This window comes from Drosophila montana, unplaced genomic scaffold (genome assembly GCF_035044405.1).
Source record: "Drosophila montana isolate Dmon_TW-CO22-7 unplaced genomic scaffold, ASM3504440v1 contig_1455_1, whole genome shotgun sequence".
NCBI lineage: Eukaryota > Metazoa > Arthropoda > Insecta > Diptera > Drosophilidae > Drosophila > Drosophila montana.
The window spans coordinates 132,852-158,367 of record NW_026996406.1 but is presented as its reverse complement, the minus strand read 5'-3'; the positions used below and the strand labels follow the sequence as shown (position 1 = coordinate 158,367).

Below are 25,516 nucleotides of genomic sequence, written 5' to 3'. Positions count from 1 at the left end.
TTTTATGGACCTGCTGCAAGTTGCTGGCAACAATTTGTTGCCGCTGCTGTGACTTGTTGTTGTTGGCAGCAACTGTTGCTGTTGTTGTTATTATTATTGTTGTTGCTGCTGCCGCATTGATTGCATGCTCAGTGCTTTTATAATGACAGTTTCAAGTTCTAAGCCAAAACGGAGCAGTCGCAGGCAAAGAGAGAGGGAGTGCAGAGTGCAACAGCAACAGCAACAGCAACAACAGCAACAACAACAGCAACAGCAGCAACAACAGCAACAGTAACCACAACATCAACATCCTACTCAGCGCTCTTCATATTAAGTCGAGGCATGTCCGAGTTGTTCTAGATTTGCTGCCTGCAATACAACAATTTGTTGTTGCTGCTGCTGTTGTTGCTGCTGTTGCTGCCAGTGTAATTACAAACAAGCTGAAGAATTTCTAGGCAGCTCCTTTGGGCGCTAGTTGCAGCAGTTGAAGTGTCTTTTTAGCTTCAGCTTTTAGTTTGCCTTTTTTTCTTGCGGTTTCTGCTCTTTTTCTTTTTTGCTGGACAAGTTTTGAGTGGCTGCTGCGACAGCAACAACAACTACAGCAACAAGAGCAACTGCTGCTGCTGCTGCGTCTTAATTGCGCAAATTAGAACGCATCGCAGCTGCAATCGAGGTCCAAACTGGGTGTTTGCTACGCTTTTATAGCCCAACTCGGATGGGTTGCCTGCAATGGATAGATTGCTCTGCTGCTGCGGTTGCTTATTAAAAGCATTAAAATCTACAATTACAATAGCAACAGTCGCAGCAGCAACAGCAGCAATGGAAGTCATTGCACTGGTCAATGCACGCGCAGAGAAGGAATTTGTTTTTGGTCATAAGGCTGGCTAAATATGACAAGGGGGCATGGCCAAAAGAGCGCAGTGTTAATGCGCATAATGCTGCATGAAATTGAAATTGAAATTGAAGAGCATATGCGAAGAAGAAAATTGAAGAAGCTTATATAGCCTTGACTTGCAGATGGGGGATATTTTGTTTTTACCAAGGCACAAAAAGATGTTTTAGAGCTTATTATTGAAGAACGTTGATTACGAAATCTTTTAAACTCCAGCCCAAATATATCGGAAGAAATATGTATAGAAAACAATATTGTTTTATTCGAGATTTTTGTAAATTAAACCCAAGACCTCGAGCCAACAAACTAAATATTTAAAACTAGCCAGTTTATTTTAAACAAATGCTCAGTTTTGCCCAACTCTTGCTAGATCAGCTAAATGATAAATTAAGCGCTTTAAATTAAATACTAAAATAAAATTTTTCAATATATATTTCTTGCTAATACTCACTTTTTGCCGCTCTCGAGAAAGATGTCCAGTTCCGCGGACATTTTGCAGCACAGAGCCTTGCGAAAATGGCCCTGCGAGCATTTCGTGTTTATAAGATGGCCCTCTGCAAGAGAAAAAGAGATGGAGAGAGGGTGAGTGAGTGAGTGAGTGGGGGCTAAAGGGAATTTGCTAAAAGATTGGTAATTAAGCAAAATAACAACGCGCCAACAAGCCACACATGTCAGGAGGGGGAAGGGGGAGGGGGGAGCGAAGGTAGGGCCGGTGGACCAGAAGCCACGTTCTATGTTAATTAACTAAAAGGCCGAAAGCTCATATCAAAGCCCCCCCCGAAAAAAAAAAGAAAGAAAAAAAAAGAAGAAGAAAACAGTAGCTTGTTAGTCGAGAATGCCGCTCATATCCAGCGGATGCGTTTTGTAGCTCGTTTGACAGACGCCGCCGATAAAGCGAGACATGAGAATCGCATGGAGAGGAGGGGCAGAGGCGCTGCAGAGAGGAGGGGGGGGGGGGGGGGGGGTACAAATAAAAAGCAAAGCAGCGCAAAAACTTGTGCGCCTTAATTGGATGAAAATTGTTGAAATATTTAAAGCACACACACACACAGACAGCAAGGGTTGTGGAGGGGGGCACTACAAGCTATATCCTTTGTGTGCCAGACAGCCAAGAAGAAGCTGAAGAAGAGGAGGGAGAAGCAGCTGAACAATAACAACAAGAACAAGAACAGGCACACATAACTCAAAAAGCGCTCTCGATGCGTGTTTAGCAAAAATCCTTTTCGGCTCTAATCAAAATGCCTTTGTCCCAGCCTCAGTCCCAGATTCAGAGAGGCTGTGAAACTTGAGATCTCACGTCTCGAGAGAGAGACAGAGAGAGAGAGAGAGAGACAGAGAGAGAGAGAGAGACAGAGACTAGGGGTATGCAAAAATAAAATACATATTTTTTGTATTTCTTTTCTTTGCTGCAAAATTGAAATTTGAACTTATTTTTTTTTGTAAGTTTTATTTTTTAATTAAAACTCTCGAAACTTGATGCAGCTGCACGCAAAATCGAAGCACGAAAAGGCTGCAATTCAATTAAAATGCGGGTGAGCTGCGCAGGTAAGCACACACACTCACACACACACACAGAGACGCACACACAGCCTAAGCTTATAAACTTTAATCGGTTTTGTTCTCGCGGCAGACAGTGGCCAAGATTAGGCGTTCGCCGGGGCGTGGCCGCGTCGCTGATGTGAAACCAAATTGAGGCCAGAACGAGGACAGACACACGGACATGCCCAAAATGTACAAAAAGAAAAAAAACAAAAGCAAAGGGTAAGAGGTCGACAGGTAGGTTAACTCCTCAGCCCGTGATAAATATGTTTTTAAGGAAATACAATTTTGTTTTTTTATCTTTCATATTTTTTGTGGGGTGCGCTGAACGAATTGAAAATCGAATCGAAATGCTAATCGAAATTTTTCGCTGCCAATGCAAAATTTAACTTATGATCTTTCATTTCCTTTTTGGGCCTTATATGTATATATATATATACTCACTTGTCTTCTCCTGATAATAGTGATCGTCCGTGTCTGTGAAGAACCAGGTCTGAAAAGAAAGAGTAAATATATGTGTGAATATGATATAGAAGATAAAATGATGTCATCAATTGTTGTAAATAGCGCATAGACGAGATCGTTAGAATGGGGGAAAAAAAGTGTTCCTAGAGCCGAAGTTTGAATATCCTAACAGACATTGGCTGATGGGAGATGTAAGGCATAAGATTTAGAAAAACAAATTAGAAGATCAGATATTGGCAAAGTTTTCAGATAAAAACTTAATATTTAAGCGTTTGCTTACATTTGATATATGTATATTATATAAGAGTTCGATCTTAATAAGATTTAGATAAACAAAAATCCATAGTTCGACTCGAAGTTTCCCTTGTCGCAGTATTATATAGAGGCCCGTTCTGGCCAACTTCTGTATATTAACTGACTGCAACCATTAGATCTGCCATCTGCCCTCCTACATCAAGCTAACTTTAAGAACTGAGAAACTTGTTCGCCTATAAACAGATATAGAACTATATATACTCGCCCTTTAGAACTAATCAAGTATATATACCCTTTAGGCTTTCAGCAGTGTCGGCTTTAAAGAAAAATGATTTTAGTATCAGATTTGCATATTCTACAAGCTAATCACAGGGCGAGTCATGGGAACATACAACTACTTTTCCAACCTCGTCACATTTAGTCAGCCCTATATATGTATATATTTAGATTCCAAATACTAATCTACATATAATTATGCCACCGACTGCTGTTGGCCCTATATTCCAACAAGACGCGCGGAGACAATCAGATAAGACAACAAATTCCCACACGCTCGCTGAAATCAGACCAAAAAGCAACTGGGAGCAAACTCTAAAGAAACAACTGAAGCAAAAAAGACGCTCACAACTTCAAGAAATCAGTCTATAGTTTGTCTCTTCCACAAAAGGGGCTAAATTGTGGTTGTTGTTGGTGTTGTTGGTGTTGTAATTGCTGCTGGTTGTTGCTTTTATGCTTCGCTGCGCGGGCTAGGGGTTCCATTTGTTTCCACTTGACACGATTCCACTCAGAAACTTTTCGGTGATATGCCCAGAGAGTAACGCTTAAGTAATTTTCGCTTCTCCCTCCTCTACCCTGACTATTCCTTCTTGTCATATTCGAAAAACCTAATTGCCCAAATGACAAACGAAAAAAGTTCCTGCGGCTATTTGAAAGTCTGCATCTGCCTGCGCTTCTCCTTAGCTGCTTCTCTCTGCCCCCCCTCTCTCTCTGCCTCCTCTGTGTCTGTGGCTCTGTCGGCGTCTACAACTCAATTGGTTTTGCCTTTAATAACTATTTCTTCGCCTGTGTCAAATCAGGCGAAAATCGTTTTAAACCATTGACAACAACACGAAGCACAACGGCAACAACAACAACATGTTGCTGCCGCATGTTGCTGTCGTCGCAACAGCAACAGCAACAACAACAAGCACAATACTCCCGCTGCACAAGCATTTGGACAACTCGACTCTTTAAACAGTTAGAAAGTCAACGTTGCCAACGTTCAAGTTGCTGTCTTTGCAGTTTTTGTTGTTGTTGCTGATGTTGTTGTTGTCGTCGCAGTCGAGTCGAGTCGAGTCGAGTTCTTTATAGCACACAACAGCAACAACAACAACTGTGGCAGCAGCAGCAACAACTGCTGCAGCTGAAAACTTTTCGTTGTCGTCTGTTGAATTTTCATGGATTTTTACGAGATTTTATTTGTACTCTCTTTCCCTCTCTCTCCCTCTCTCTGTGCACTCTCTTTTGGCACTTTTCATTTTTGGCTGCTGCGGGGCGAAAATTGTTAACACCATGTTGCAGCTAGATATTGTTGTTGGAGCAGTTGTTGTTGCTGCCGCGGCGGCTGCAGCAGTTGCACTCGCACTTGACTAGCATTTAATTTATGTGACTGTTAAAACTGTTGACAAACAACATTACAACATGTTGCAAATTTATGTGGCAAGTTGAGCGCTCTGATGCAACTGCCACATAAATAAGCATGGGCAGACTATTTTCTGTCTGCGCCCTGACGGAGGAGGACGATTTGGATTTTGGCTATTTGGCTATTTGGCTATTCGGTATTTGGCCCAGTTAATTGCTGCTGCCACTAACGAGCCGCGGCTGTGGGTGTAGCCACACACTCACACACACACACACACACACACAGATACACACACACACACAGTCACATACATGCTGCCCCACCCACTCGTAAATCACAGAAATGAGCAGCAGCCAATGGAACTACGTAATTACCTAGCCTCGAGCAGCTTCATAATTGTCAACTTGATATAAATAAGAAAGCTGTCAATTCGCCACAGCTCGACTGGAAGTTACCCTGTAGAAGAGTTTTATACTTGCTTTAATAAATTGTGAGTTAAACTGTTTCTTAGTCTTAAGTATTCCATAAAAAATTCTCAGCTTTACTGTGTACAATTTTTAAAATTCTCCCATTCTTTCTCATACTTCCTATAGCATATAGACAGATACCCTGTTTTCCTTCTCTCTCTCTCTTTATTCTACAGCATATAGAGAGTTACCCTGTTTTCCTTCTCTCTCTCTCTTGATTAAGATTAAAATTTTATATTCATTATTATTAATATTTATTTATAAAGATTTTTAATCTTTAGAGTAATCCTGTATTTCTGCTCAAATAAATCTCCTCTGATTTTGTCCTGTTTATTAATCAATTTCTATTCAAATTTTCAGTTTTTGTGGATTTAATTTAAGACCAAATGTGTACAACATTTTAACAACATATCTTCAAAATTATGGCCATAATACGTTGTGGGTAAATGAAGAGTATTTATTATTTTTTTAATCTGGTATTATATTCAACACATATCATAATTTCTTGACTCTCGCTCTTAAAGCACCTAAGTTCTTTTAGATGGGAAAAAAAAACATATCCAAATCTATTAGAGTATTAAGGCGAAGTCAGTTTTCGATCAAGAAATTAATCTCTTAGCACATATATACACATGACTTGTTACATTGAGACAAATAATACCCACTTTAAGCCTTTACAGTGTATATCAACGTTTAAATATTGCCAGTGCAACCAATATGAATTAGTTTGTTTAGATCGGCAATACCCTAGGGTTGAAAATACATATGCACATGTGCACATAGGTTCCTCATGCCCAATTAAAGCATTTGAGCTCTTACAGGGTATCGAATATTTCAAATGCATTGTGTATTTATAAGCTGAATAGAAACGGAAATATATCTTAAAATCATTACACAAATACGCAGACGCGTTCCATATCCTCTTCAAGTATGTGTAGCTTTACAGGGTATACAACGTTTGAACATTTCAAGTGCATAGCAAGCACTATAACGAGAGAGAGAGAGATGGGGAGAGGGAGAGTCCATAAATTTGCCAACATATTTCGCTTGGGTCAGCATTAAATGCAAAACAAATTTATCATGAAAGCTGCAGCTGTGACTGGGTCCACGGTTCGCCTTGTTTATTTGTTGTTGCCGTTGTTGTTGTTGTTGCTGTTGTTCGTTTACGGATTTGAATTCTGATTCGGATTTGGGGAGGTTTGCGCGAGCTGCACGTTGCAAGTTTGCGGCCAAAGTTGTGGCGCGGCATGCATTCAATTGGAACGAAGCGATTGCCACAACAATTCGTTATGTTTTCGGCGCCCAAAGAGAGCAGGTCCAGACTCAGGCCCGGGCACACACAGCTGGCCAAGAGCAGTCAACAGTTAACTGACTGTCGCCGGCATAGACCAGCAACAACTAAAACAACAACAACAATGCATTTTCAATGGCGTCTCTAACTGCAGCTGCAGGCAAAAGGCGGCGGCCCAAAAACAACAACCATTTGTGGTCCGAAGCATTGCAGCATTTTGGCGGTTTCTGTTGCCCCTCCTTGCCATGACTTCCCCCCTCACCTCGCCCCCCCTCCAGCTGGAGTTCCATTGAATACAATGCACAGCACGTGGGGTGCGGTCGCTCCTCAGCTGCGGTCGGGCGGACTTTCCATATGCGTCCAAGTGGATGCTTTCTGTATCTATCTGCAGTTGCAGGTCTGTGCCTGGGCCAAATAATATTATTAACTATGATGGGGGCGGGGGGCGTGTGCCTTGACTGGACATGCTTTCCAATTTTGACCAGGCCAAAGCCAAGTGAAAGTCGAATTAACTCTTAAAGCTAATCAAATCAAATTATTGAGCGTGGGCATTGCATTGAAACCAAAATCATAAGCAAATTAGATGTTGAAGAAAAAGGCAAAAGATATAATAAAAAAGGGGGCTTATATGTGCATTATATGTCAAAAATTGTTAAGTTAAAAGCCTAAACTAAATTATGAAAAATTAAATGAAAATTGGGAAAACTCGGAGATATAACTCAGAGGACATATCTTCGCCCAGTTTATTTTTCCTGCGGAATTAAGTCGCTTTTTTCCTGGCGAAATTATGACGATTTGAAAGGACATAACTCCGATCTCAAAACAACATATATTTGCGAAGGAAAATCCAGATCTTAATGCCATCAATGGTAAAAATGGAAAACTTTTGAAAGTTTAAGATATATATATATATATTTATATATATAAAGTAAAAGAAAGTTGACCCAAGTGTATCTAAAAAGCATTTCATACCTATTTGGAAACCCGCCACAATCTATTAAAAAAAATATCTATATCCCGAACTAAAAATTCAATTTACAAATAACAAATTTACAAACAAAGAAAGTGCGAAAATATTTTAATACATTTTATTTTTACGAATAAATAAAATGTAGACAAAGAAAGTCTCCAAAAGGAAAAGCCTGAACAAAAAGTTAACAAACATGAGAATCTATGCCGCGTAATTGAGTTCTTCAAATTTCTCTATAACTCTGGCAACACTCGGAAATTATTAATTATTAAGCCAACGAAAATCGTTGTCAGTCAACTTGAATGTTGTAATTTTTTCTGAAATTGAAATTCCGACTTGATCGCAACAGCCGCCACAAAGTAAACAAATTGAGGGCGTGGCCCAATTTGCGTAATCGCAGTTCGGCTATTTTGAAGTCAGGCAGCCAGAAAAACCACAAAAGGTTCACATTTTAATTATAGGCTGTTGTGCGTCTTACACCCCGCACCCCTGCCCCTCCGCTTCGAGAAGGTAACCTTAGGCAACAAGAAATGTTTCGGGGCGTGCGTTAAATGTTGAGATACTTTTGGTTAATGAGGCGTCGCTGGGCAAAGGAGTTCGAAATGTATCAATTAGCTGATTTGTATTTGATTGGCGGCTCAGTCAAGTCGATGTAAAAGAAAGAAAGAGATGGACATAGTGCGGGTATCTATAAGATATGAAGATACTTTATCTGCAACAGCTAAAGATGCATTTGTATCTGCAACTGAAGAAAATAATTAAATTCGCCTCTTGCTGCTGCTGCTTCTTCTGCTTGTAATTGAGCTCATATTAAATGGACAATAATTGGCTCAAAAGTGTACGCTGCTTATTTGCAGGCACTGTGCAGGCAAACGGCATATAAAATGATGCAAAATTAAAAAGGAAGTTCCATGCGGGCTTGACGGGGGGGCTGGGCCGTGGGCGTGGCAGCACACAGCAGAGCACATAAAAAAAAATTGTGTCGTTTGTGCGCGCACAACAAACAACAATGGAAAATATTTCAATTTATTGCGAATTAAATTAAATTGAAGCGCATTGAAAAGGCCGCCAAAAAAACAAAAAACGATAACCCCAAAGTGAACGCAATCAAAAGCGACGGCACGGGCTGGGAGAGAGAAAGAGAGAAAGGGAGAGACAGAGAGAGAGAGAAAGGGAGAGACAGAGAGAGAGAGAAAGAGAGAGAGGGTGTAAATGTGTGTGTGTGTGTGTGTGTGTGTGCGTGTGTGTGCGTGTGTGTGCGTGTGTGTGCGTTGGCGGCACACTTTGGACGTGCTGTCAATTGAGCTTTAATTGCCATGCGGCTCATCGCGCATACGCCGCGTGATCCCCAAGCAAAAGAGCAGCGGGGGAGAGAGAGAGAGGGGGGGGGAGCTGCTCGCGTATGACAACTGTCATTTGCTCTTTTCATATTTATGAGCCGCTGACAACTTAAAGCCTAAGCAGAACTGGCCTCAACTGCAACCAGAACCTGGCTGCAGTCGCAGAATCGTGCAGAAGTTGCACTTGGAGCTGGAGCTGGAGCTGCACCTGGAGCTCTCGCTAAGCCTGTCAACTTGCCGCAAAGTGACTCAGCGTTGTCTGCTTGACAGTTAACGGTTGAAGGAGAGAGAAGGGGGGGGGGGTGGGGGGACAGCTGGCCAAGGCTTAGCCAAGTTAATGAGAAAAGGAGCCGAGGCTTTAGGCAGTCAAACGCGCTGGACATGACGCATTGCGAGTACAAAGCGCAAATAGGCCAAGACAGAGCGACAGAGTCGAATATAGTCGACTGAGCAATACTCTGTTCCCAGTCCAGCAGAGAAAGCTACATTAGAATTAAACTGTTCATTTGGATATTTGTGGACTTAAAGCAAGCTTATATTTAAACTGGCTGCTAAATGTTGCTGATACTTAAAACTGTGCGCGTGGCTGGCAAGACCTTGCATATAAAAAGCCATATACCCCATTGCACTTTGTGAACGGGGTATAAAGTTGTTGGGGGGCAGGCGGCAGCGCTTGTCCAGTGAAAATTTAACGACATTTGTGCTTGTTGTGGCCAATAAAATGTGAGCCGACACACACACACACACACACACACACACACAGACAGCACATAAAGCATTTAAAAAAAAAAAGGTGACTTGGTACAAGGCGAGCAAATGTTTTCCGGGAAGACATTTCAGCAACTGTTGCTGCTGCTGCTGCTGTTGCTGCCACTGACAAACGCTCAATAAGTGCCACACGGCGCATCATTAAAAACTAAAAAGCAGAAACTGACAAAAAGCAGAAACTGACAAACGAACCATTGACAATCGAGCCACCCACTCGAGCCGAGCCGAGCCAGTGTCAACCTGTGTCTGCGATTTATCTGCATAAAGTCCGAAGAGAGTTGCCCGTCGACATTTGACATGCGTTCTGTGTGCAGGCAGCAGGCAACTTGGCCAAAAGCAAAACTGATGCTAACTAAGCGAACTGCCAGACGGGCTGACAAACCTGCCAGACAACTGCCACACACACACACTCGCACACACACACACACACACTCGCACAGCACGGTAGCTGAAGCTGCATTGTCGCAATTTTCCGCATTTTGCATATTTGGCGAAAAGCGTTCAATCAAAGTCGCCCCGTTGCGGCGGCAACTGTCAGTAATTTATGCTCATTTGTTTGTTGCATGAATAATTTGAATGCCACTTGGCCATTTCTCAACGGGCAACCGGGAACTTGCAACTTGGCAACAGCAAATGCATTCGAAATTGTCTATCGAATCCATCTAAACAAGATTGAACTAACTGCAATTTTTTGATGTGTGTGAAAGATTAGGCGAAGTTTATGTAAGTCATATGGAAACTTAAATGCCCTGCAATGCTGCCAAGCCAAGTCTAGGGTATAATAAGCTGATCTGGTCAAGAAGTAAGGAAGACTTTTAATCAGATATATTGCAATCATCCTCAGTTCGCATGGATTATTATCTATGATAGCTTGATTATTATCTACGATAACTAACGATAACTTAATGTTATAGAGAACTGATGTGATCGGGCTTGATATATATACTAAATGCCTTAAGAGTAAGCAAATATACCTAGTTCACTATATCCATAGATATCTATATCTAGATATGTATTACATATACGTCTTATGAGAGCAGATCTTATTTATATATTGTTTTATTAATGGTCGACAAAAACGAGTTGCTTCCCAAATTATTTAATACATTTAATTATGAAAATTAAATAAAATGTTGCTTTGGAATACCCTGTAAACAGTCAAAGAAGCAGAAAGACATATAGGATAGACATTTCGCAGCCAAAAGCAATACTAAGCAACTCCCAAGTCTGGCTTTATATATAAATAAAATTGAAATGTGCTTTCATGAATAAAACGTCATAAACTATATTCCATTAATGCTTGAGTTAAGTACAGGGTTTTTCTCTAATTGTTACATATTGTGTTAAAAACTTATTATAGTCTATTTTTCTACTGCTTCATCTAATGTCTAACCTATAGGAATACCCTGTATGCAGTCAAAGAAATGGGCAGACATATTCCCAATGCAACATCAAGATATACTGTCAAGAATATTTAAAACTTAAATGTACAACAAATTGCAAGAACGAAAAGTCCTAAATTCTATTCGAGTTAATTTTGAGTTAAGAACAGAGTCTTTTCTCCGAGTGTATGAACTAGTCTATTCCATTTTATGGATCTTTACAGCATTTTCTCTGAGTGCACCATTCCATTTCTATGGATCTTCAATGCGAACTTGTTTGCTTGCAGTTGTTACATATTGAGTTAAAAAGTCATTATAGTCTCCTCTTCTTCCTCCGCAATTTCTTCCTCTACTTCTACTACAACTCATGTCTGATCTATAGGAAAAAGCTGACCAATGCACCCAAGTTAAGAGCTGGCTGGAGTTGAGTTGAGCTGCGTTTGAAGACTCGTTGCTGTTGCCATTGGCCTTTTAAGGCGAGCAGCGGGCAGCGAAGTGGAGTGAAGTGGAGTGAAGTGGAATGAAGCTGAAAGCTGTGCACCAAGAGGCACATTAATCAAGCGTTTATAATGTGCAACAGAGGCAGCAACATGGGGCAGCCAACAAATAGTTTTCAAATGCAGCACAAACCAATCAAATTGAACGCATTTTCTAGATGTTGCTGCTGCTGTTGCTGCTGCTGTCGCTGCTCCACATTGCTGTTGGTCGCATCAAAATAATTGGCTGCCTGCAGCAGCAGCAACTTGAAGCAAATCAAACTTGCTGGCCAATTGTTGCATGTTGCTGTAGCTGTCAGTGGGGCATGTTGCTGCTGCACTCACCGGCAACAGTTGCTGCTGCGAATTGCTGCTGCAGCTGACCAACGACCAGTTCGGGCCAAATGCTGTGCCAGCTCCTTTAATAGTGTGAAAACTACAAACTCGATATGGCAGCTCAAATTGTCTAGGCACTTAAAAGGCCTCACCTCCCCCTGCAGTCCCCTGTTGCAACCAACCCCCCCCCCTCGCTCTACGCTCGCCAATCAAAATAAACACTGACTGCAGCTCGTTGCACGTCTGCCCCGAACCGTTGCAGCATTGCAGCCAAAGCCTGAAACGTGCCTGTCGGGCATTTCAACAATTTTGAATAGTTAAAAACACACACTCGCACACACACACAAACACACACACATGTGTGTGTGCGGCGACTTATTTATTTATGTGGTTTTTTGTTTTGTTTTTATTTTGTTTGTATTATTTTTTTGGTACTTTGCCCGCAGTTCCCTGTAAAACAATAACAAAACACATTTGTGACGCGTGATTTTGCATAAGTTGGCACAAAAAAGTCAGCGAGACGAAGCGCCAAAAGCAACACAACAACACACACAGCACACACACACACACACACACACACACACACAATTAGATATGTATAGATATACAAAAATATCCCTCTATGAATCCTAAACCCAACTTGCTGCAAGCAAACAGATTATTTAAGTTATCTACAAAAAACAAACAAGATTTTTTACACAAAACTCAATTTTCACAACCGTTTGTTCCAATTAGAGCTACATATATGATATTTAGATATTTGAGCTAGATATATAGTGCGATGTTGATAAGTTGGATCGGAATAACCTAAATAATAAAGCTATGTATACAACAAATCGTTTTACAACCAATCGATCTAATGTCAACGCTTCGTTGAGACAGACTAAAATATCCCTAAATCGGATATCGGATCCTATTATAATAATAGCTAGGAACTATATCATGTAGGATCAGGCAGGTACTATCATATAGGGTCAATCGGTCGGGGAAGAGTTTGTGCGACTTTACTTGCATATATTATTTATTAGCAAGAAAGTCTTAATATAATTCAAATGACACAATTCTGATGAATTGTGATCTCGAACCGAGGTCTGACGACTTAGCTCTAATCTATCGAATATCGATATTTTATCAAGTCGATAAGACTCGAACGAATTGTTGTCTATATAGCTTCACTTTAAAAATATTCCGATTAATCTTATTTATTTTATTGTTCTTATTAATAGCTTTTTATAAAAGATTCCAAAGTTTAAGCCTTAAAGCAGTTTATATTTCGTATAAAACCATTAATTTATATACTCGATCGATATTTTATCGCTTGCTTTATACAAATTATATGACTTTCATGGCATTATATGTGACTTTCTAAGGGTATACAGCATTCGCATACCAAATTTCCCAGTTCTAACTGCCATAATCTTTGACTTCACTTAGTTAGTCGGGTTTAACTAAACTAACTCCAGCTGTTAGCTTTTAATCAGCTAAATTATCTTTTCTAGCTGCCTTTGACTGCTTTTTAGACATCTCTTTAAGCTCTTAACCTCCTCACGCCTGCCCTCCGCTACAGGGTATCAAAGCCCATTATAATCGTCAACATTATTTAGTTAAGCTCGTTTATTTGCGAGTTTTTTTTTGTTGTTGGCTTATGAAGACATTTTTATAGCCAATTAAGCGGCGGCCACAAAATCATAAATCGTAAAAAAACCGAATTCAATTCAAACAGCTTAAAAACTCATTATGCAAATGCGCCAAGCCCCAAAAAAATACAAATAAAATACAATTATAAAGAGTATAAATAAAATAAGGAAAAAACAAACTGAAATCGCAGTCGAAACCAATCGCCGGACAACTTAGATCTCAATCGGATCGCGACCTTTTGGTTGCTTTTTTTTCTCATTTGCCAATTGTCGCCCACGCGGAGCTGGCAAATTGCTCGAACTAACTAATCGACCTGTCGCATCTGGCTAATTGCTGGGTAACTTTTTCGGATTTTGACCTCACCTGATCGCGCGCCAATTGGAACCACGTCTTGATGATCAGCGCCAGTCGCGTATCGTGATAGTTCTTCGTCGTCTTCACACTGATGAAAATGTCATCCAACTCTGTCGTCGGCGGCTGCGGCGTCGCTGTCACCGCGCGCTGCGACAGATCGTGGAGCAGCTCTCCATTCCGGCTGCGCCGTGCCAGCTCTGTCAGCAGCGTGGCAGCGGGTCTTTCGCTGACCTCAATATCGCTGAAATTGAAGCTATGGATGTCCTTCCTAATGATCAGCGACGGCGTTATGGGCGTGGCCACCGCAGCAGCAGCAACCGGCGAGGAGGCGGGCAGCGAGGAGGCGGAGGCAGGTGGTGAGGAGGCGGAGGCGGAGGCAGCCACAGACTGTGTGGGCGGCAGCGAGTGGAGCTGCTGCTGCTGCAGCTGCTGTGTGGTCGTTGCGGCAGGTTCATTGCCATCCAGCTGCGACTGCGGCTGCAGCTGTAAGAGAGAAAGAGAAAGAAAGAGAGCGGGGGGTTAGAGTTGGGGCTAAAATTTGTTGTGTAAATCGCGCGCGATAAAAATGTGAAGAGCTGCTGCTGCTGCAGGCATTTTCACCTGGCAAACAAAGGCGAACTTCCAATGGTAAACAACAATGGCAAACAAATAAGCGACTGCGGCACAACAACAACAAACAGAAGAAGAAGAATAAGAGGAAGAAGCAGCAGCAGCAATCACAGCGCCATAAAAATGCTGAGTAAGAGCAAACAAAACGCAAACAAACGGGCAACATGATAGAAAAAAAACTAAATAAAGATCGGGCCAGACTTGAAATCCAAGCTTCGGTCTGTGCCCCTTTTTTTTTTTGCCAGCAGCCCCTGGCCGCACGCCCCCCCCGCCCCGCCCCTAAGTGCGCCCCTCTTGATTAATTTCCACTGATAACAGGTTCATTTGCCTTTGTTGTGCGGCAATTCTTCAACTGCTTTTAATGGAGCTCCCCCTCTCCGTCCCTCTCCCTCTCCCTCTCTCTCAACGTCTTGAAGTTTGGGAAATTTGGAATCTGATTTGAGTTTGATTGAAGTGAGCTGATAAAAGGCCTTTCAAGCCTCGGCCTGAAGTGTGGGCTCGAGTGAAGGGCAAGGAGCGGGGGGTAGGGGAGGGGAGGGAGACGCTGCCAAGTGTTAATTTGGTCGAACTTTTCCGCTATGCAAATCAACGCGCACAGCAGGCACTTCCGCTGCTCCTCTTGACCTTAACAGAAACTAAACTACGCATTTGTAAAGACTTCAAATACCCTGTACTCATTAGTGGCTAAATAAGGTTATATTGACGCATTTAAATTATTGGAGAGCAGCTGCAGTGGGCACAATTTAGCCAAAGGCATGCGCAGCTCAAGTCAAGTTAGAGATACTTTAATACGTTTTACTTAAGTCGATATATGTATATCGACTTTGATTGATATATATCAATATATTTCTCAGAGCTAGAGACATGAATACTATATGCATAATAAGATACTTTTAATGACATATACAACAAAAAACTGACAAAAATACATTCCAATTGCTTCTTTTTCTGATATCTTTCTCACAAAAAGATCTAGAGATCTTTAAACTTAGCATATAGGTTCCCTTTAGCATACACACATCCAGAATCCTTTGCTTTTTGAATGCTTCTCTCGCTCGGTCCAAAATTGCAAAGTAAACTCGAAGTAAGACTTTCATGATTTTATCTCCGCAGGGTGATACGACCTTTAAACCTTTGACATAATTTCGCAGGGACTTGTGTCTTTTGTATAACAGCCCAGATATCTCGTAAGATATGATGTCTTATCCCTATAAATACGAATCTGCGTATGCAGAGTATCTTCTAGTCTGTCACTCTCCCACTCCCACTCTCGCCCTCTCTCCCTCTCGCTCTCTCGCTCTCTCTCTCTCTCTGCAGAGCCTCTTACAGTTATAGCTCTGTTATAGCTCATTCATTGGATCTGAAAATGGAAACATTTCTACTTTGAGCGCTGACTGCCCCCTCCACAGCCCCCCCCCCCTCTTCCCCCTCCCTCTTAGCTCATCGTCCACTTGTCTTTTTATTACATGGTAAACGGGTCTTCAGCAACTGTGGCTTCTCAGCTTCACACGATATTGTATGCTTGATAGAGCCTAAAGACTTGGCTCATACATTTTTATTGCGGCACGATCGAAAAACGGTGTTCAATATAATGGCCCAACTATCTGATAGTAGGCAGACAAAAGTGATGGAGAGAGGAGGGGGGGGGGGGGAAAGGAAAGAAAACTCTCAGAAAAAAAGCAGAAGTTGAGCTACCGCCTAATGAGCCGCAGTCAAAGGCAGTCGTTGACAGGTGGAAAGTACGAGACGAAAGTGATTAAAGAGAGCTCGAAAAATATTAATTAATTTATCGCAAGCAGCGGCGCGATAAGCTAAAGTCGTGACCCGCGACGCAGCAGTGAAAGCGACTTGCAAAAAACAAAAAACAGAAAATCTGGCTAAGAGCAAATCCGGCTAAAAGCCAATTGAGTCAACAACAAGTTGCCAAGGCGAAGGCATGCATGGGCCTTGCATAGATTAGAATGTGAACCAGTTGCAGCTGATGCAACTGCAACTGCAGCTAATGTATGCAAAAATACCAAAAGAGGTGGGCGGGGCGGGGGGCGCGGCTTTAACAAGCTCGTCGTCGAATTAGTCGAACGTGAGCTCTGCGCCAAATGCAATTGCCGAGAGAAACTTGGCGACACGTGTGCCTCCCTCCAGATAAATGTACATGTGTGTGTGTGTGTGTGTGTGTGTGTATCTATACGAACTGTCAAGCACGCCTGCGCACACACAAAACAGCTACAAGATACAAGATACAATATAAAAGATACATGCTCGTTCACAACAACAGCAGCAACAGCAACAGGCACCTAAGGGTGCCCATAAGGCGCGTGTGTGCAGCTCTAGCAGATACCCTGTAAACAGCTGCGAGTTAGCTGAGCTACAGAAAATAAACATTAAATATTTCCAATAATATTCTGTATTATTTTTGCCAAACTTCAAGCAACTTTTAAGGGCATTTCTACGTTTACTTAACTTTGTTGAATAACGAGTTGCCTCTTTCTGCCTGCTAAACCAGCATACCCCTTTGTAACTTGTGCAGGGTAGCACAAAAGGTAAAAGAGTGCGCGTCGCGCAGGCGTTTGTTGTCATTGTCCAAATTTCACACACACACACACATCGTGGCCCAAGCGGCGCAACAATTGTGTAACGCTTCATTATGGACATGATTAATATGTTTATAAACAATTGCCAAGTCAATTAATAGTACAAAAGGCAGAGGTAGAGACAAAGGGGGGGGGGGGGGGGGGGAGATTAATGAAAAGCAATTCGAGCCAAAATGATTCCATTTGCCACGTCAAGTTGCGCGTGTGTTGGCGCGTTTAAATCTTCATTAAAACGCCGCTTTAACAATATTAAACCCGAAGATACAAATCTACGATAAGATACAAAACGAACAAACTCACATGCACACAGAAAGGCAGCTCGTTCGGGCGCTGCTCAATTAAGTAAAAAGCCGACCACCAAAGACCAGCAGCAGCTCTCAGCAGCTACTCAGCTGCTCAGCTGCAGCTACAAAGATACACAGAGTATCTCTGAGTATCTCTCAGATACATTTCAGCTGCAACTTTTATCGGACACTTGCTGGCGGCTTAGTGTCGTCAACTTTTTGGTGCTCGCCAACACAAACTGAACAACTGATTATGTTCAGGGTAGAATAGGGGGGGAAGGAGTTGATGGAGGGGAAGTTGGAGCAGCAGCAGGAGCTGGAACTGAGGCAGCAACAGTTGCAGCTGCAGCCAGCGGCACCTGCGCGCAAACAGGAATCAAAAACTTTGAGAGGATTTCATATACCCATTAATAAGTTGGCTATAAACAAAAGGGTATACCCATTTTGGTGATAATGTGCCAAAAGACACATGGAGATTATAAGTATAAGAGTATAAGAGTATAAGTATAAAAGTATAAGAGTATAAATATAAGATGGGAGTATGAGACACATGTTGATTACAAGCAATGAGGAATTATCGTTAGTCTGATCTGTTAAAGAAAGAGAAAAAGGAGAGGAATGAGGAAAAAGGCGGACTCAAGAACTCATATAAAAATATATATATATTAAGTTTATAAAGTATATATATCATATTTAAATTATAATAAATAATCAAAGTCAAGGAATGTATGACACATAAATACATTTTGTGACAAATTTATGTATAAGTTTGGTATTTGCATCTTCGAACCTTCGGATCTTGATCGTGTAATGTCCCGCAGAGCTTATCAGACCTAGAGATATGAAATTGGAAATATCTATGCTCTTTGTCCTTTCGAAAAGGTGTCTCTTCTACATTCACTCTACTTGTTCATATTATAACCAAAATAGCTGATCGATATTTGGCAAAACTCATAAATCATATCAAATATATACTCTCATATTTTATAAGCAGCGCAACTATAGAAGTATTGCCCGATATATAATCCCTTCTTATTACACAGCTGAAAATAATGCCAATTTTTTGGTCACATTTTTAACGTAGTTCATACTACGATTAAATTTATATAGTCTTCATAAATCTTAATATAATCTTAAACTCTCAAAATATCAGAAAAATTCAAAAATATATCAAAAAGTTATTTAAGACTCCCATTTTCATCACCAAAGTGCGCTGAATGTAGGGTATCTATGTGTCTGTGTCTCCAACCTTTTTTGAAATAAGCACGACTGCAACACGTTGCTGCCTCGTACAGGGTATCAGCTAGTCGTGCGAGCTCTTATAGAGCACCTTTGTTTCATTTTTAAAGTTGTTTTTTTTTTGGCTTTGTCTTCGTGTTGCCTGTTGATTTGCATGCGAAGCAGTCATGAGTTGTTTGTTACGTGTTGCAATTGTTGTTGCTGTTGTTGTTGTTGTTGTCTCAATTGTTGTTGTTGTTGTAGTGTATTTAGGCATGCGCATAGCGCACCACACGAATCAATCAAAGGCCAGCGAATACGCGCGCACATTCGCCGCGCCACTTTAAACAAATTCGCATAAACAAATTCATTTATCGATTATATATTTCTGTATGATTTATGCGTCAGCCACACGCGACATGTTTCGGGGTCGAGGAGTGGCATGGGGTGGAGGGGGGGCGGGGGCGGGGCAGGTCGGGGGTTTTTAGTGTGTCGGTCATTCGAGCAGTGGACAATGCGTCGCTTTTATCGGACCAAGCCCAATTCAAAAGTCTTTTCCGCGAAACAAACAAGTCAACAACAACAACGTCAGGAGTTTGCGCAACATTTGGAAAATTATAATAATTTCTACATCACATTGCACATTTTGTGGTCACACAAACAACAACAACAACAACAACAACAACAACAAATGAACTGACAGAAGTCACAGACCTCAACGAGCAGCGACTTCAATTGAAATCCAAGAACAGCAACAACAACAACAACAATAAAATAAAGTCCAATTCAGCATTTGGACAGAGTCTTATATATGAGAATACCAAGTATTCTACATGCCACTCATTGCGGCCCCTTTTCCGGTTAGGCAACAACAACAACAACAACAACAAAACGAGCAACTTGGTCTACATTAAAACTTCATTAGGTTTTTAATTATTGCTTAGGCAAATAAACTGGCCAGCTAGCCAGGCTAAGAAACTCTAGAATATGGCCCAAACTAAGGCACTTTTTCAAGCATTTGCCAGCCTGAATATGATTCATCCGACAATTTGAATTAAGCCTCTAGAAGTTTTAATAGAGGCATAAGAAATAAAATGAATAATAAAAGCCTGCATTTGCATGCGGCTATTTCTAATGAAGTCAGCGACAAGCGGGCAACTTCCGGCGAAAAAAATAATATATAAAAAATATATTCAAATAAGCAAACTGGCAGACTTGAGAGTCAGCTATAGAAATGTTGCCAAAACACGAAGAAAATAGCATAGAATATGTCAAGAAATTCGTTTGACTAAGTGACAAATTCATATTTCATTTTTTCTGCGGAGTACCGAAAATTAAATGGCCTTGCAAACATATGACAGATGTGATTATTTTTATTTATTATTTTAATGATAGGAGAATATTACATGGATATATAGACAGATTAATAACATCATAATATTTGTAGTAAACCTATATGGGAAGCCTTCGAAACTAATGTTTAGTCAAGATATATTGAAAAACCAAATTGTTTAGACAAAAACTCAGTTTCAAGCGTTAGTTCTTATATCAGCTATATGATATAGTCACTCGATCCGGCTGACTTCCATGTTTATACTTATAGTAAGCCGATGTGGCAAACCTTCTAAACTCATATTTGGTCAAAATTTTGAAAAACAACCAAATTGTTTATACAAGAACTCAGTTAGTTAAGCTACTTCTTGTGTCAGCTACATATGTCCATTATATAGACATCAAATCCGGCTGATTTCCATATTTGCATTGCGGACCTAAGCCGGGTTTCGAGGTTGTTTTAATATTTACATAGCTATTCGTGGGCATAGAAAAATACCAGGGTTTTTATTATTTTGTTATAATACGGTTCATTCCTAAGCCAAACTTGGAATTTTTTGAGAAGATCCCCATAGAATCAAAGTAAATCTCAAGGATTATTCCTAGAACAGATCTCTCTATTTAAGAAAAGTTTCTAAAGATTTATATAGAATCAAAAAATGCTGACATTTTTGGAATTGCAGCAATATTTAAGTTGGAAAAAATAAAAAAATCTGTTTTAAATGGATATTTATGCAATTTTAAGATCACATAAACAACTTTAGGTTATGTCAAAAAAATAATTTGAGGTTATCGCAAATTACAAAATATCGATACTTTGTCTACAAATACAAAGCATACGATATACGATACGATATACATAACGATACATACATGTCGAAACAATGTTTCGATTAAACCATTTTAGCTCAAATATGTGGAATCGTACTATACCTAAACAATATATAATCTCTTAGGGATTCCAAGCATAAAGTGAAGATTGTAAAAACTTTGGACGTCTAAAAATATCCTATTCCAGCCCTGGAACTGTAATCAAGCTCATCAACTAGAGTCTAGACAGTATTATAATAATAATTAAAATATGCATATGTATCCAGATACATATATAGATACATATATGCGCTCTTGCAGTCAATTCCGACCCCGAACGAGGTCTGCATTCCGTTGCAGCTCTTGTAATATTAGCGCAGAATATTTTATTACACAGAAATTTATGCAAAATCAAAAACAAAAAAAACAACAACAACAATAAACAGACTCAGGAGTATACAAAGACAAAGGCAAAGGAGAAGGGGGGGGGGGGGGGGGAGGGGGTGTGGCTACACTGAAAGCTTTGGCGACGCGCTGCCGACGGCAAAACAAAAAAAAACAACAACCGAAAAACTGTTTTATATGCAAGGCAAAGAAGAAGAAGCAGGAGACATTGGCAAGGGCGCAAAAAGGTTTGTGAAGAAGATGAAAAGGAAGCAGCAGGAGAGTTGGAGAGTTGGAGAGAGACGCATGCTCAGCTGCGCAAACGTCGCCAGCGTTGATTTATGAAAGTGCACGAAACGGAGCGGGCGACGAGGGAAGAGGGCAGCAGCAGCAGCAGCAGATTGAGCCGGGGGCGCAGAATCATGCAAATGCGAACAGGAGTAGGGTGCAGGGGGAAGTAGGGGGCATTGTGTGCTGCGTATGACAACAATTTACGAGCTTGCGACTCCCCGTTTGTGGCAACACCCACGCAAAACGACGATCTGTGGCAGAGCGCACAGCAGAGCAGCAGACTCACTTGCAGGCCCGGATATCCGTAGGCGCTCTGATAGAGCAGAAGTGTCATGTAGACGACGGCAACGGCGAGTGTCATCGCTTGCAGGAGGCGTTTGTAACGTTGCGGCAGCGAGACAACAGTCAGGCTCATCATATGCTGGCGGCCACTACGCGAACATCGATCGTGCGATCGAATCGATAAGCGATGGACACTATTTGCACGTCAGTTTAATTATTTTATTTTCCAAATTTGGCCAACTACAGTTTTTATATTGTTTCACTTTTGGAAAATGCACAGTTTTGTCAGCGGTTTTTTTTTACGAAAACTCACGTATTGTGCAAGCGGCACGCGCGCGTACGTCTTGCTTGGGGCGAGTTTGCTAGGCAACTGACGACGAGCTCAGCTTGGCTTTCCAGCGAAAACCGTAAACAAAACAAACGCAGCGAAACCTGCAAGACCACTCGACGCGAGCGCAACTGAGCGTGCGAGCGAGAGCGCACGCGCGCAACGCTGCTCCAATTGGAAGCGATGCGCGCATGCTGCTGCCGCGCAACAGAGATAGCAAGCGAACGATCTGCGCTCTGCGCGCGCGCTCTCTCTCTCAGCAATTGCATTTTTCCAATGGGAGCACGAGAGAGCGGTCGGTTGGGTTTTGCTCGTTGACTGGTTAGTTCCGCCTCGGCATGTGCCACAGTAGCTGCCGAAGGCGATGATCGGGTGTAACGCAACGTGCGCAAATCGTGGGCGTTAGCGCTGCTGCACTAACTCGCTCTCGCTCGCTCTCTCTCTCTCTCTTTTCGCTCTCTCTCTTTTTCGCATTGTCTCTCTGTTAGCTGTTATCCTGCTGGCACGTCCTTGCACGCGACCTGCAGACATAAACAACAGCGGCAGCAGAGCCTCTGAGTGCATATCTATTTTTGTGCAGCCCCCGCTGCTTACTCTTCCCACCCCCTCGCGCAGCCAACGAGCCGGCAGCCGACGACAATTCCATTAAAAGTTGTTCGTTGTCACTTTGCGTTCTTTTATCTGTGGAGCATGTTGTGCGATCGCATTTTTATTGTCGCCATTGTTTCGGGCCTCTGCCTCTGCCGCAGTCCCAGTCGCAGTCGCAGTTACTGCCCACACACATACGTACACACATACTCACATGCACTTGGTTCGTTCCGTTTTTGTCGCTTTTCTTGACAATGCTTTGCATGCCATTGCCCCCGCACCTTTTTACCCCCCCCCCCTCTCTCTCTCTCTAGTCCACCTCCCCCCCTGCTCTGCATGGCCTGTCATATTCCATGTTTGTGCCGGCGACAAAAGCTCTTGCGGCTGTGCGGCTGGCAACGTTGACGCTGACTGCGCTGCTCGCACAATCAGCAACTCGGCATCTTGTTCGCTGTCCCTTTGTGCGCCTTTCGCCTGAATTGCATTTAAAGAGGCCCGAACCCGGCCTGCTCCGCGCTCTACGCCTGTCCCACTGCCAGGGCGGCCAACCTTGTTCTGCCAACTGGAGGGAAAAAAAAGACATCGTCTACCCGCTCGCCCGCGCTCCGCGCGTCTCGCTCCACCAAAAATGCCTGTTAACCAACGTCGTTGCTCCTCATGCCTCATTTTTAATGTGCAATTTTTATACCCTGTACTCGAAAGTTTGCTGAAAGGGGGTAGCTAAGGATTTGGCCAAGATTTCTATACTATCCGAAAATTCTAAAAAAAAAGCAAGCATTATTATAGCCTTGATTTTTGGTAATATTATTTATTTAGTTTATTTTATATAATTTTTTGAATTTCATTAAATTAAATAATAATAATTTAATTTTTTTTATTTAATAAATGAAAGCACAAATGCATTCACCCTCATTTCGAGGTGGGTACAGGGTATCTCTTAGCTTAGCACTCTACACTAGAGCATAACTTTTTTTTACTAACAGCTCAAACTGTCGCTGAATACAGGGTATCTTTTAACTTAAAAATCTCTGCTAGAGCACAACTTTTCTTTACCCTCTACTCAACATAAACTGTCGCTGAATACAGGGTATCTTTTAGTTCTGCACGCTACACTAGAGCACCACCTTTCTTGCCACAGAACCACTGCAGCTGTATGTGTGTGTGGTTTGTGTGTGTGTGTGTGTGCGGCTTGTGTGTGTTTGCATAGCTGCTGCGGTTGGGGCATGTGGCATGTGCCTCGCAGTCCACTGACTCTAGTCCTCGGCCTGGCCGAGACACGGCGCGCCGCTTGCTGCAGCCAGGTTTATCGCTGGCCTAAACCTTGTTAGGATTGTAAAATGTAAACCGAAGGCGTTGGTTGCCCCGGTTGCTGCAGCCTCCCCGCTGCCCACCGATCCCCTCTTTGGTTGCAGCTAGAGAGATTCAGCTATAGCTGGCGGCCTGGTCGAGTGCACTTCAGTTGGCGCTGCGCTCGACTGGCACACGCTGCTGCAGCTGCCTCCGACGTCGCTTAATCGAAAACGTTCGCGCAAACGCCCTGCGGTTGCTCACAGAGTTGCAAGGGGGAAGGGGGGCATGGGGGAATGGGGGGAGGGGTGGCACAGAGTCAACGACTGCGCGCGTGCGCCAAAGCGCTGAACGTGTTCATTTCTGGGCTCCACTTTGGGAGCACAGGCAAAAATGATGCCCGGTAGTCATGCAACAGCAAGGGGGGGAGGGGCGCGCAGCGGCATGTGGCAAGCAATTGTTGCAAAGCATTTTGGACTGACAGATTTGCGACTGACTGACTGACGGACTGACTGACTGACTGACTGACTGACTGACTGACGCCTCTTGATTGCGTCTACGAAATGCCAACCAAATCGGAGCGAGAAAAAACCCCTCCCACCATGCCCCAGAACCGACAGCTCCAACAAACATCCATCAATGTGTAGTCCATGGCCCGATCTATGGCCGGAACGTGTTGTCTTCCCATTCTCGATATTTGATGCGCATATTGATGGTACGCACGGCTCGACGCTAAGCAGCCGCAAGATTAATGGACCCCGAATTAGTCAGTGTCATTTAGTGGAACGCTCGCTGCTGTGCCCCAGCTGATGGGAATCGCATTGTAGAGGAATCGGATTGGTTAGCGTATTCAGACGTCGCCCACTGGCCATTAGACGGGCTCTTAGAGTCAAAATAAACGTAAATTACAAGAGCTTGGCCCAATTGGCCGGTACAAGTTCATTGAAAGGCTGCAAGAGGCGCAATCAAAATTAATTTAAGCATTGTGTTCTTTCGATAACATCGATCAATAACTGTCAACACAGCGTACGCTTCTCTGCAGACGAAGTATATCAATTTGGTTGAGTGCTTTGGCACGTTTAATGTTATATTATGTCTTTAAAGCATTTGAGAATCGCATAGAAGGGTTCACCCAGTTCAACTTAACTCTCTACAGCCTTAAGCTTAGGACATATAAATGTTAGTTTGTCAAGCTCGATGAGAATTACATTGAAGGGCAGCTATACTTCGTCACAACTCCACGAGTCAAAAAGATTTCTAAAATTAATATATTTTCTTATTTTTTTACTCCTTTTTAACCCCACTTGTTGATCCAAGCAGGCAATTCGCATTACTTTTCATATAATTCCTTCGACAAATAGTCGATTATTAAACAATGAGAATCGCATAGAAGCGCAGAAAAAGTGCAAGAAGCTGTTATGGGAGCTCTCTTTTGGAAGAAGCCTGAATGAGAATCGCATAGAAGCGCAGCAACAGTTCGACCTAAGCCCAAAGCATGACTTTAGCCAATTCTTTATCTGTTTAGCTGCTGCTCCCAAAAATTGTAAAACGAATTTCGTTTCACCATTTTTAACAGATTTTCGATTTGAGATTTTTTCGATTTGTGCTGTGGTGGCAAGAAAATAGGAGACCACCTGGCGTCAGCGAGGGCTAATTGCATTGATGGCAACGCTGGCACAAAGAAATGTGTTGCCAGGTGATGATATCAGCATGATCAAGCACTTAAATAAGTACAAATA

General features: G+C 42.2%; 1 protein-coding gene across 1 annotated transcript in view; it reads right to left on the bottom strand.

Annotated features, from left to right (window-relative positions):
• The window catches only part of fng (Fringe glycosyltransferase), a 33,861-nt gene extending 11,928 nt beyond the window's left edge, over nucleotides 1-21,933 (bottom strand). Inside the window, exons 1-4 of the mRNA XM_064686603.1 lie at nucleotides 21,579-21,933; nucleotides 13,783-14,256; nucleotides 2,855-2,903; nucleotides 1,323-1,425 (exon numbers count right to left, since the gene is read on the bottom strand). Of these exons, the coding sequence (XP_064542673.1) occupies nucleotides 1,323-1,425; nucleotides 2,855-2,903; nucleotides 13,783-14,256; nucleotides 21,579-21,710 (758 nt within the window). The 5' untranslated portion in view covers nucleotides 21,711-21,933. The remainder of the gene's footprint in view (nucleotides 1-1,322; nucleotides 1,426-2,854; nucleotides 2,904-13,782; nucleotides 14,257-21,578) is intronic.
• Nucleotides 21,934-25,516: the final 3,583 nt, after the last annotated feature.